The 12,159-nt window shown below is 58.3% G+C and overlaps 1 protein-coding gene across 1 annotated transcript in view; it reads left to right on the top strand.

The window, feature by feature from the left end:
- Nucleotides 1-12,159, top strand: part of VWF (von Willebrand factor) — a 136,653-nt gene that overhangs the window by 46,241 nt on the left and 78,253 nt on the right. Inside the window, exons 11-15 of the mRNA XM_082849290.1 lie at nucleotides 1,937-2,073; nucleotides 2,492-2,630; nucleotides 3,602-3,702; nucleotides 7,838-8,033; nucleotides 8,944-9,159. Coding sequence (XP_082705416.1) covers nucleotides 1,937-2,073; nucleotides 2,492-2,630; nucleotides 3,602-3,702; nucleotides 7,838-8,033; nucleotides 8,944-9,159 — 789 coding nt within the window. The remainder of the gene's footprint in view (nucleotides 1-1,936; nucleotides 2,074-2,491; nucleotides 2,631-3,601; nucleotides 3,703-7,837; nucleotides 8,034-8,943; nucleotides 9,160-12,159) is intronic.

The following is a 12,159-nucleotide window of genomic DNA, read 5'->3' as shown; positions in this document are numbered from 1 at the left end:
ATCGAATTTGTTACAATGTTGCTTCTGTTTTATGTTTTGTTTTTATGGCTGCCAGGCATGTGGGATCTTAGCTTCCCGACCAAGGGTCGAACCGAAGTCCCAACCATTGGACCGCCAGGGAAGTCCCTAAGCCTGGTTGATTATTAACTCAGTCTCCAGCCCCTCTCCCTTCCCTGGAGTTTGGGGGATGGGACTGAAAGTCCCAACCCTCTAATCATACTTAGGTCTTTCTGTAACCAGTTCCCATCCTGAAGCTCTCGAGGGACCCGCTAAGAGGGGCTTCATTAGAACAAAAGATGCTCCTCTCACCCAGGGCATTCCTAGGGCTCTAGAAGCTCTGTGTCAGGGATCAGGGACGAAGACGTGTATATTTCTTCTTATCACAGAAGATGATGCTGGTGAGGATGACCTGGGGCCTCCCTATTTTCTCCTAATTTCTCTGGGCTGAGTGTGCCCTCCTGGCCCACGCCATCTTAGAAGGGGTTAGTTGCTCTGGGCACCAGGCAGAGGGACACTCACTGTAACCTGGGGCTACTCGCCCTCCCCCTGCCTTCCAGCACATACCAAGGGCAGGGCCACACCTGGACCCAAAGCCGGTCCTGCCCCTCCCCCGCGCCCCCCCCGCCCCCCCATGCCTGCTGTGTCTTTCAGTGCAAATCTGGGCATGAGGTGGCAGGCAGGGGGCTGATGGGGCTTGTCTTTGACAGGTGGACAGCTGGAACCCCTCTCAGGCCTTTGGGGACCCCTGACATCAGCCCCTGGAGATGGGTCCAAGGGGGACTGGCTGCAGGACCCTCCTGGGGGGAACTTGGGGTGCAGAGCAGAGGGGTGCTGTGGAGGACGATTCTCTGCTGTTTGGAGGCCGGGGGGCACTGGGAGGGGAAGGAGGGCCCCTACTTTATGGAATGGCTGTGGTGTGTGTCTGCTTTGCTTTCTCTATAGAGTAGAAGGCAAGGAGGAGAGGAAGCAGGTAAAGGGAGCCTGGGGAGGGTTCCAGATGCGGGCCTCGGCTTCAGTGAGTCCACTGTGGGCTGAGCTGGGATTGGGTCAGTGGGGAGTCACTGGCGGCATTAGCAAAGCCCCCTCCCCCAGCACGGACGACCTGCGGTCCGAGGTGCACTGGGCCAGCACCACCGGCCGGCACTGGGGCCTGGGAGGACGGAGTAGCTGTCGTGTGGGTGCGCGTCGAGGGCTCGAGCGGCAGGGTGATGCCAGGGCATCCTCGTACCCATCCCCAGACGCGTCAGCTGGCTCAGGCAGTGGTGGGAACATGGGCAGGTGGGGTCCTGGGCCCCCATTGGCCCCAGCTGAAGTCACAGCATGGATTTGCCCAGGAGGAGGCCTGAGGGCCGCCCTTCGACTGGCGAAGGGGTGAGGATTGGGTCCTGGCCCCTGCACTGCTGGGCTCCCCCTTCCCCCATCACTGCTCTGGGCGGCCTTTCTGCCCTCTTGCCCTCAGGGACTCTCGTGGAGGGGGGAGTGCCCACAATGGCAGCGCAGAGAAAGGCCTCTGCAGGCCCGAGGCCCTTGGCCCCAGCAGAGCCAGGACCTGGAGCGGCTGTGGGGAAGGGCTGGGGGCCACGGTGAACCCAGAGCGCAGAGCCGGAGCCACGGGTTCTGGTCTGGCTCTGCCACTCCTGGGCTGTCACTCCCCTGAGGCGGGAACTGACCCACCCGGCCCTGACCTCTCAGGGCCAGAGGAGTGGGGCCTGAATAGAGTCCTCCCGTGGAGCCCCTTTATAGGCTGCGGTGAGGGGCACCCCCAGGAGGTGCCCTACTGGGACACCCGCTCTCCCCTCCCCTGTGTACCCCAGGGGACCCGCTGGGACACGCGCTCTCCCCTCCCCTGTGTCCCCAGGGGACCCGCTGGGACACCCGCTCTCCCCTCCCCTGTGCCCCAGGGGACCCGCTGGGACACCCGCTCTCCGTCCCCCAGGGGCGTGTCTCATCACAGGACAATCCCACTTCAAGAGCTTTGACAACAGGCACTTCACCTTCAGTGGGATCTGCCAGTACCTGCTGGCCCGGGACTGCCAGGACCACTCCTTCTCCATCATCATAGAGACGGTCCAGGTGAGCCTCGCCAGGCAGCCCCAGGGCAACCGCGGGGGTGAGGGGGGCAAGATGGCTCCGTGTGCGCGGCCTTCCTCTGGACAACTGAGCAAAGGGGAAGACAGACAGGGCGCACGGGGCTCCCCTGAGGACCCTGAGCGCCGGTGGAGCAACAGGCCCAAGGAGCAAGGGCAAGCAAGGCCTAGAATCCTGATGAAGGACCAGAGCGGGATGGTGCCGGGCGGTGGGAGGCCTGGGCTTTGGGCCTCTCTGTGGCATAACCCCGGGCCCTTCCCAGAGATGGTTCTGGGACCGGGGAGTGGTTCCGTGTGAGAAGGGCTGCGTGGGTGGAGGGCTTTCCCCGAGTGGATGGGTCGGGGGCTGGGCCGCGGGGCTGGCGGGGATTTGGTGACGTCCCCCGGTGTGCCCCTCTCGGCAGTGCGCCGACGACCCCGACGCGGTCTGCACGCGCTCGGTCACCGTCCGCCTGCCCGGCCAGCACCGCAACGTCGTGAAGCTGAAGCACGGGGGAGGCGTTGCCGTGGACGGTCAGGACATCCAGATCCCCCTCCTGCAAGGTGGGTGCCCTCCTCCCCCAAGGCCCCGCCCAGCTCACCCTCAGCGCCCCCGCCCCTCGGCAGTGCTCGCTGCCGCCTCTTCTGCGCAAATGTGCAGGCGAGCTAACTCTGGAGGGCAGGCTGGGCGTCCTGGCCTGCCTCCTGCAAGAAAGGAAGGCTTCCTGGAGGAGGAGGAGCAGAGGAAGCTGGCTGGGGGCGGGGTGGCTGGTGATGGGTCAGACCCCAAGATGTCATGGGGCAAAGCCAGATGACCCCGTGACCTGTAGGAAAATCTACCTGTTCAGTGACTTTGCCAGGTTGTTATGCGCCATTTTGCACAGCCTGTTTCCAACCTTCACCCTCAGAGGGGCTCCCTGACGCCTCCCCTCTTCTTCTTCTTCTTCAAGACCACTGGCCAGCCCATGGCCCATTATCCCGGCTTTGCACATGGTGAACTTGAGGGTGCCTGTGTGTGTTAATGCTATGTGTGTCTCTCCGGGGAAGAGGTATGCCTCCTACCTCTTCCCCAGAGAAAACTGCCGTTTCAGCTGTGCGCAGAGCACCAGTCAGCCGTGAGGACTGAGTAACTTAGCCTGGAAGCATGTGCAACAGCAGAGGGGCCCAGGAAATGCTGAGGGGTTAGGGGTTCAATGGGAAACGGACCCAGGCTCAGGGCACCTGCCTCAGCTAAGGATGCAGGAGCCTCTGCTGCCTCTTCGTGGCAGTACAGGGAATGGCAGGCTACAGCAGGGATAGATATGGAGGCGCCTTCCTGGGGGAGCCCAATTTGCACTACACCCACCCTGATCACCTTGCCTCTGAGACACCCCCCCACCTTAAGCCTCATGGACATCCCCAGCTGCCCCCTAACTCACTGCTTTCATTGTTACAGTCCTTTGTGAGATACCCCATCTTTCCCTACGATCCATCTGCCTGCCGCTCTCCTGCCCTCTCCCCATCTTAGCCTAAATCCCGTCCTTGCTGGGTTCCAGGTGACCTCCGCATCCAGCACACCGTGATGGCCTCCGTGCACCTCAGCTACGGGGAGGACCTGCAGATAGACTGGGATGGCCACGGGAGGCTGCTGGTGAAGGTAGGTGCCCTCCTGAGCACGGCCACGCTGCAGCCAGACCTTACAAAGTCCCCGTTGTGCTCCGGGGGGAGAGCTCAAGGGTGGGCGGGGAATTCCTTTCTCCCCCGGCCCTGCGCCCCCAGAGCGAGGAACAGGCCTCTCTGTGTATAAGAGGCTGGTGTTTGCTGTCTGGATGCCCCTTGTTCACCCCGGGAGTTCCCGGGTGCTGGGCTCTGGTACCCCAAGGGGTGTCCAGACTGGGTGGGCTCATGCGGGGCTGGGGAAGCAGTTGATTTGCTGCCCAGGCTCCTGGCTGCAACCAGGCCTGGAATCAGGGGGTGTTCCCCGGGGTGGGGCGCCCACAGTGGGACTCACAGCCAAGACCCTGTGTCGTGTACCCACTGCCTGTGAAAGGTTGTCCTGGGAACTACCAAACCCCTCCCGTGGTCCCGGGGCCTCTGCAGCCTAGGGGCCACTTCCTCTGCTTTCTGTGGCCCTGGAGTCATGCTGGGAGAGGGAGCCACATATTTCACAGGGCTTCCAGATACACTGTTTCCCTCTGGAAATTTCCCTAGAAGGTACTGTCACTGCCATTTCATAAACGAAGCAAGCAAGGCTCATGGGGGCTGGGAGACGCGCCCAGGACTGCGCACCCGATCAGCTCCCCGGGCAGCGTCACCCCCAGTAGACCAGCGCTTCTCACTCTTAGGTCTTCAGATGCCTTTGCACTCTTCAGAATTATGGAGAACCCCGAGATCCTTTACGGAGGTTATAGCCATTGATATTTACCAGATTAGAAATTAAATTAGAGACATTTATTAATTCATTAAAAAATAACAATAGTAAAGCGACTACACATTGATATAAACATTAAAAAATCTGTTTTCCGAAACAAAATTAGGTAGTGAGAATACCACTGTTTTATGTTTCTGCAAATTTCTTTAATGGCTGGCTTAATGGAAGACAGCTGGAGTCTCATCTGCTTCTGGGTTCAATCTTCTGCAATATTACATGTCAAGCAGACTCTGGAAAAGTCCACTGCGCACTTGTACAGAACGAGAGGGAAAAAGCCAAGTAACGTTTTCGTGTGATTATGAAAATAGTTTTGGCCTCGTGGACCCTTTGAAAGGGTCTCAGGGATCACCCCCTGCCATGGGTCCCATGTCCACACTTTGAGAACCCCCGCCCTGAATACATTAGGATCCCCGGAGTGTCCCCTCCTGCTTCCGGAGGTTCCGTGTTCCGTAGGCCCTCGGTATGATCCCGTGATGGGCGCCTGGGGTGTCCTCGATGACATCCTGGTGGTCTCCATCCTCGTGATGTCACGTTCTTCCTTTCTCTTGTCTTTGAAGACCCTGAGAAAGTTCCAAATTAACGCCTTTTTTTTCTTTTATAAAAAATAAAACTGTGACCACACGCTATAGAACATGAAGGTTTTTGGAGATCTTATCAACCCCTCAAGTACAGTTGGAAATAAAATCCTTTTTTTTCTGGAGCAGGAAAGTGACTCCCAGTCATTTGGTTACAGAGTGAGAGCAGAACTTGGGTCTCCTGCGCCCTGGTCTTCAAGGGCGGTGCCCCTGTCAGCCGTCCCACTTTCTCAGGCATCTCCCACCACACCGAGAGGGTCTTGATCTGACAGGTGCCCCTCCCCGCCTTCAGCAGGCACATATATCTTGGTCTTGTCTCGGGTGGCTGACCTCCCTGCCCCAGGTTTATCTGTCTCCTCTGAGGAGAGAAGGGGCACTTGTTTCTGTGGGAATGAGATGCAGGGTTATCTCTGGGGCTGCGTTTGGTCAGTTTGGCTAAAGAGAAGAAGCCTTCCCTGGTCAAGACTCAGGACGGGGCAGACGACCCCGGGGCCTGGAGAATGCGCTATGTGTTTCGGCTGGAGGAGGAAAGGCGGCGTTTGTGGATGGGGTGGAGGGAACGTGTCCCCATGCTGACGCCGCGGTTTGTGGGGACCGCCGAGCTGAAGACCCCTGCTGGAGGTTAGGGCAGCAGGGAGCGGCAGGGCGGGGCCCCCACCCCCCGGGGGGCAGCAGCCAGATGAGGTGGGATGAGGGGCTGCCAGTGGCTCCCCGGGTGAGGCACGGGTCCCGAGGTCCAGGCAGCGGGGCCCTGCTGGCTGTGATGCAGGCGCAGCTCGGCATTAGGCCAAGCGGAGTAGAAGGGACTCTGACACTTTTCATCCTGTCAGAAGTGACACTGCTATTTCAGATAGCAGATAGCAAGTGCACTCTCCAAGTCCCTGATCTCGGACAGTCGAGGCACTGCGGGCCGGGAGGAGGGCTGCCAGGCCTGGCTCCCACCAGCATGCGCACCCTCCTAACCCTTGCTGAGCCAACCTCTGAGACAAGCCCCTGGGACGGAAGGAGACAGGCTTAGAGAGTGGGGGAGGGTGGAGACGGCAGACCTGGCGGGTGTGCCCGAGGTGACCTGGGGAGCCTGAGGTGCTCAGGGCCTGAGAACTAGGAGGGAAGAGAGCGGACACTGAGACGGGGGTGAGGGGACAGACGCTTGCCCGGCTTCACTGCTTCGCTGGGGCTGGCCTTGGGTGTCGGCATCCGGAGGGGAGCCTCGCTCACTCACGAATCCGTCCAGACACTGTTCAACCATCCACACACCGAACTGGTGGCCGAGGTCCAACAGTGAAACAAAGCGGACCAGAATCCTGGCTTCGTTTAGTTTAAATTCTAATGGGGGGAGATGCACAGTAAGCAGACCAACAAGGAAATTGTGTCACGTGTTAGAAGGTGATAAATCCTGGCGAGGGAGAGAGTGGGAAAGCAGAGGAGGGGCAGGAAGTGCTGGGCGGGGAGGACTGACGTTCTCACTGCGAGGTCAGGGGAGGGCTGGTGCCTGACGCGCCAACGCTTGCTGTTTGTCAAGCAAACGAGGAAACGCTACTCCATCCTCTTTCCTATTAATGATATTTACTTGGGTACAATTTATATGGGTTTGGAACCCTCACTAGCTTGTTCATCCTGCATCTTGTCAAGTCAGAGCTGGAAGGGCCTCCAGGAGATGACCTCACAAAGCCCGGCCCGAGCAGGTATCAGAACACGGGGAGGTTCCGCAGCCACAGTTTAACCCTGGTAAATTGCAGAGCAAGAGTCAGGGCCCTGGGGTCCCAGCTTCTGCTCCAGTTTGAACCAGGACCCCCCTCAGTAGACACCAGCAGATGCCCCCGGCTATACCGTGTGAGAGACAGGCTCGACTCCCCAGAACGTTCCTGAATGTGCATCCCGGACTCAGAAGCAGGAGAACAAGCCACGTGCCGGTGGCCTGCATCCCCCGCTGCTCACCCTCGCAGGCTGCCCTCGGGTCCTCGCTGACCCCACCTCCTCTGATCATGATCACAACCCCCGGGGTCCTCTTGGCTCGGGGCCTTTTTTCCTCAGTGATGCTCAGTGGCCAAGTCAAAATCAAGAAGTTAGGAAGGGGGACGGTGGCTGAGTGTTTAAGAATCCGCCGGCCAATGCAGGGGACACGGGTCCGAGCCCTGGTCCAGGAAGAATGAGAAGCCCGTGCACTGTAATGAAGAGTAGGCCCTGCTCGCCGCAACTAGGGAAAGCCTGTGCACCACAACGAAGACCCCATGCAGCCAAAAAAATAAATAAATAAAATAAATTTATTTAAAAAAATCAAAAAGAAGTTAGGAAGGTGTTTTTCTTTGTCACCCAATGTACGTTCTAAGAAGAGTTGCACCATAACAGCTCAGCCTGCTTTGCCCATGTGTGTGGCAGAGATAAGTGTGCAAGAAAGGGGCGCTGGCTTTGCACTCCATGCCCCTGGGCATCTCCTCTGACAGGCAGGGTGACGGAGCTCCGCCCATCCACTGGTCGCAGCTCTGTGACCTCAGGCAAGTTGCTGTCCCTCTCTGTGTCCCTGTCTTTAAGTGACAGGATAATCTCTAAACCCTTTCCTGCAGGACAGGTCTCTGACTCAAAGGATTTAAGAGGGGGCACGGAGCTGCTGGTGAAGATACTGCAGTTCCCGTTTTCTTTTCTTTCGCAGCCTAGGGCTTAGCTGAGGTTTATTAAATTCATATTTATTTTTCACCTGGGGATCGCTTTTGATGAAAACCATCTCATGAGACCAAGGAGGCTGCGGCTGCTTTGGCGGCTGCTCCAAGGTGGTCTGTCCCCCGCAGCTGTCCCCGGTCTACTCGGGGAGGACGTGCGGCCTGTGCGGGAATTACAACGGCAACCAGGGGGACGACTTCCTGACGCCCGCGGGCCTGGTGGAGCCCCTGGTGGAGCACTTCGGAAACTCCTGGAAGCTGCGTGCGGACTGCGAGGACCTGCAGAAGCAGCCCAGCGACCCCTGCAGCCTCAACCCGCGCCTGAGTATGTGAGACCTGTACTGGGGGCCCCCGGAGCCCCGAGCTCCCTCGGGTTCCAGTGCATTCCATGGACGGTGCGCCCACCGTGGGGGGAGGGGCAGGCGCGCCCCCAGAACCCTGAGATTCCCCCAGGTTCCAGTGCATTCCGTGGACGGTGCACCCACCCTTGGGGGGGGCAGGCGCGCCCCCAGAACCCTGAGGTTCCCCCGGGTTCCAGTGCATTCCGTGGACGGTGCGCCCACCACGGCGGGGAGGGGCAGGCGCGCCCCCAGAACCCTGAGATTCCCCCGGGTTCCAGTGCATTCCGTGGACGGTGCGCCCACCCTTGGGGGGGAGCCAGGCGCGCCCCCAGAACCCTGAGATTCCCCCGGGTTCCGGTGCATTCCGTGGACGGTGCGCCCACCGTTGGGGGAGGTGGGTCTTTGTTTTCACCATCAGCATTTGATGACCTTCATCTGGATCATTTATTCTTCAAAGTCTCTTTATTGAGCACCCTCCGTGGGCCACACCCTGGGAAAGAAAAGAGTAGCCCGTAGTTCTTCCCCTGGACGTTCTCCGTCTCTTGGAGCAGCAATTAAATTATCGTAAGATAGATGCACGGGGCTGGCCATGGGCAGATTCGTCTGCGGTAGCGTCCTCAGGCCTACATGGACTGCCCCCTCTTACCCTCTTACTCATCAGGGAACCGTTTCTCCCTAGGAAATGTGGCTGATTATGTATTTAAGCCATCAGGAAAGTATATTGGCTGCGGAAGAAAAATCGCCATGATTCCCAGACCTGCGAGAATTTGTTTTTACCGCTGCTGCAGCGAGGGAGGGGCGGGGACGGGGATTTCGAGCCGGAGCCGGTGACCCTGGGGTCCGCGCGCGCATCGCCTGCGGCCGCCTCAGACCACGCCGCTCCTCTCCCCACAGCCAGATTCGCGGACGAGTCCTGCGCCATCCTGACGTCGCCCAAGTTCAAGGCCTGTCACGGCACCGTGGGCCCGCTGCCCTACCTGCAGAACTGCCGCTACGACGTGTGCTCCTGCACCAACGGCAGAGACTGCCTGTGCGACGCGGTGGCCAACTACGCGGCGGCCTGTGCCCGGAGCGGCGTGCGCATCGGCTGGCGGGAGCCCAGCTTCTGCGGTGGGTGTCCTCCCCGCCCGCTGCCCTTCCAACGCCACGCCACCTAGCGGGATCCACCCGGATGCCCTGCGGCCTCCGCGCTGGTCCTGTTCAGAGCGCTGTCTGAACGGACCCAGGGCATCCCCTCCCGTCTCCTCTCCCCGAAGGACGGGGCGATGGGGACGGACCTGTACCTGGAGGGCAAGTTGACCCCCTACCTGGGGGCCTAGAACCTTGGTGTCCCTGCCTGGTAGAGATTTCCTGTGGTCGCTGCCACCTAGCGTGGGATGCATGTAGGGCCGGGTTGAGGAGTCAGTGGGTCCCTGCATCCCTGGAGGATCTGATGAAGTGATGGGAGATGCAGGTACCAATCCTCTGCTTAAAACTTAAGGCAAACCATCGGGGCAGTCCCCGCCCACATCTCCAGCACTGTGTGAAGTCATATAAAGTAGAATAACATCCTTGTCCCCAGACGACGTGAGAGTCCCACCCTGCACTGTTAGATGCCTGGCACTGGAGTTGGTATCTGCCCCACACTCTGGTCCCTGGTTGGTTGTTACTGTCGCTCTGGGAACATTTGCCCAGTGCCCTGCGTGGTGAGGCTGTAGCAGTGCTTCAGGGCCTCAACCTTCCTTTTTGAGGCACAGATGGAAGCTGCCTCCCTACTAGGTGCCTGTCACACTGAGCGAGAGAATTAGTAGATTAAGGTCGGGGTAACCAAGGAAGGCTTTCTGGAGGCGGTGCACTTGACCAGGCTTTTAAAAGGCACTTTCTCGACAAAAATGTTGTTTCTGTTGGTGGAATAACAGTTGGGATGCGTAGAAGTGAAGGCGTTCAAGGAGGATAAGGTCTAGTGGATACTCCGATTTATAGGGTGAAGTAGATGCGTTTGGAGACTAAAATGTCAGTGGTTCCGACAGAGCAGGAAAATAGGAACTACAAGAAACGGCAAAAGGTCTTAATATCATGTATTTGAAGAGAAGTTTAGGTTTAGGGGCTCTAGAAGTGTCACTATTTGGGGTCAGATGAGCCAACTTATGATTCGAGTCTAAGCCACCTTATAAAAACAAGAAGCAGAGACAAAGTAAGGACAAAACGGAACAAGTGTTTAGATGTGTGAGGTTGTGCCCCTGTCCCTCTAGCCCTGAGGTGTCACGGGGTCACGGGCCAGCAGCTGGGAGAACTGAGGCTGGGACCTCTCTGGGTAACTTGCTTCGAGCGCTTTACTTCACCCTCCAAAAACCCTTATCAGCATTTGCTGTTCAGAAATTGGGGGCGTAATTTGGAGTAAGTGGCGTCTGTCTGTGACTGTGCTTTGGTGGTCCCCCAGTGTTAGAAATTAGGCATCATCCCTGTGCTACAGCATCCGAGGGGTTTCCTAATTTAGGACAGTCTCCCAGCATGCTGAGGGCTTACCGAAATATTCTTTAAACTTCAGGAGCAGCTGTTCTTAACCTCCACCCAGAACAGAACAAGAGGGGGTGAGCTGACCCTGCAGCAGCGGGCGCTGAGCTTTGTTTAGAGTTTCCTGGCTCCTGAGGCAGGAAGTGTGGGTGGTGGGAAGGACCTGTCCCTGGAGACTTTTAAGGACAAGAGGAGTCTGTCTCTATGAGTTGAACCAGTGAAAACCAGCCAGGTGGTCACGGGTTGTCCCTCTGAGGCCTGAGGAAGGTAGGCGGGATGCCTGGGCTCCTACCTTCAACCTGCACCTCATGTTCCCTTCCTGAGAAATGAACAGACTCCCTAAACCACTAACTGCATCCCCAAGAAGAGGCCACACCCACTGGGGGACACTCCTGGAGCAAGGCCTGATTGCGTAGCTGCTTCGCAGGGTGCTGAGAGGAGAGTCTGGAGAAGCACAGCACATGTTTTGTTTTTTTGTTTTTTTGCGGTACGCGGGCCTCTCACTGTTGTGGCCTCTCCCGTTGCGGAGCACAGGCTCCGGACGCGCAGGCTCAGCGGCCATGGCTCACGGGCCCAGCAGCTCCGCGGCATGTGGGATCCTCCCGGACCGGGGCACGAACCCGCGTCCCCTGCATCGGCCGGCGGACTCTCAACCACTGCGCCACCAGGGAAGCCCACAACACGTGTTTTTCCTTGTAAACTGGTTATGCTTCCTTTGGAAAGACAAGACCACGGGCCTCTGGCAGGCAGGGACCAAGTCTTACTGTCTCTGCATCCCCCAGCCTAGCAGAGCCCCTGCCACGCCGTGGACACATAGTCAACATCTGTTAAACTGATGCACATTACCTCTGGGGAAGAAGGAGCAATTTAACACAGCTCCGAGCCAGCTCCCCAGAGAGAAAAGCCTTCCTGCTCCTCCTGGATGGGGGAAATTGCCCTTTTAGGCGTAGGCTCAATGGATTGAATGGAATTCCCATCTTGATGGCCCAACGCAGTCCCATCTTAATCTGCCTTTGCTCTAAATATTCATCCAATGACCCAGCCTCTCCGCTGGTTCAGAGGAAAGCCTGTGTCTAATGTGGTTAAAACCGCTCCCCTCAAACACCACCCCCGGAGCAGTCGTAGGCAGGGAGGTTGCAGGGCTTGGCCGTTTCTGAGGTTCATGGCCAGGCTTTCCCTTTCCAGCCCCTGTGGAACACAGCCAGCGGGTTTCTGCTGTAGAAATGGCTTCTGACAGGGAGGGGAAGGGTTCTAATGGTCCCGGGAGGAGTGTCCCCAGTGAGATTCTCATTTCTTGGACGACAGCTGATCAGCAACGAGAAAGTGTTGTGAAAGAGCCTAGGACCCCCCCCCCAACACCCCCCACCCCCCAGTAAAGGATTCCATCATCAGGGTGCTCGCGAGAGGGCCGTGAGTGCAGAGCGGGCTGAGTGCTGGGTCCTCTTAGGAGGGGACCTTTGTCTGGAGCCTGTGGAGCTGGGACTGCATTTCCCCTGTTATCACGAGGGCAATAAAGCAGCAAACATCCACCCCCTGCCAGGCGGGGCTCTGCACTCACTTAACCTTCATAGCGACCCAGGTGGACGTTACTTTTATATTCCAGAGAGGACAGTGCTA

This window comes from Leucopleurus acutus (genome assembly GCF_964270905.1).
Source record: "Leucopleurus acutus genome assembly, chromosome: 11".
NCBI classification, from domain to species: Eukaryota; Metazoa; Chordata; class Mammalia; order Artiodactyla; family Delphinidae; genus Leucopleurus; species Leucopleurus acutus.
The sequence above is the reverse complement of the archived record's forward strand: the minus strand, read 5'-3'. Positions and strand labels throughout refer to the sequence as shown.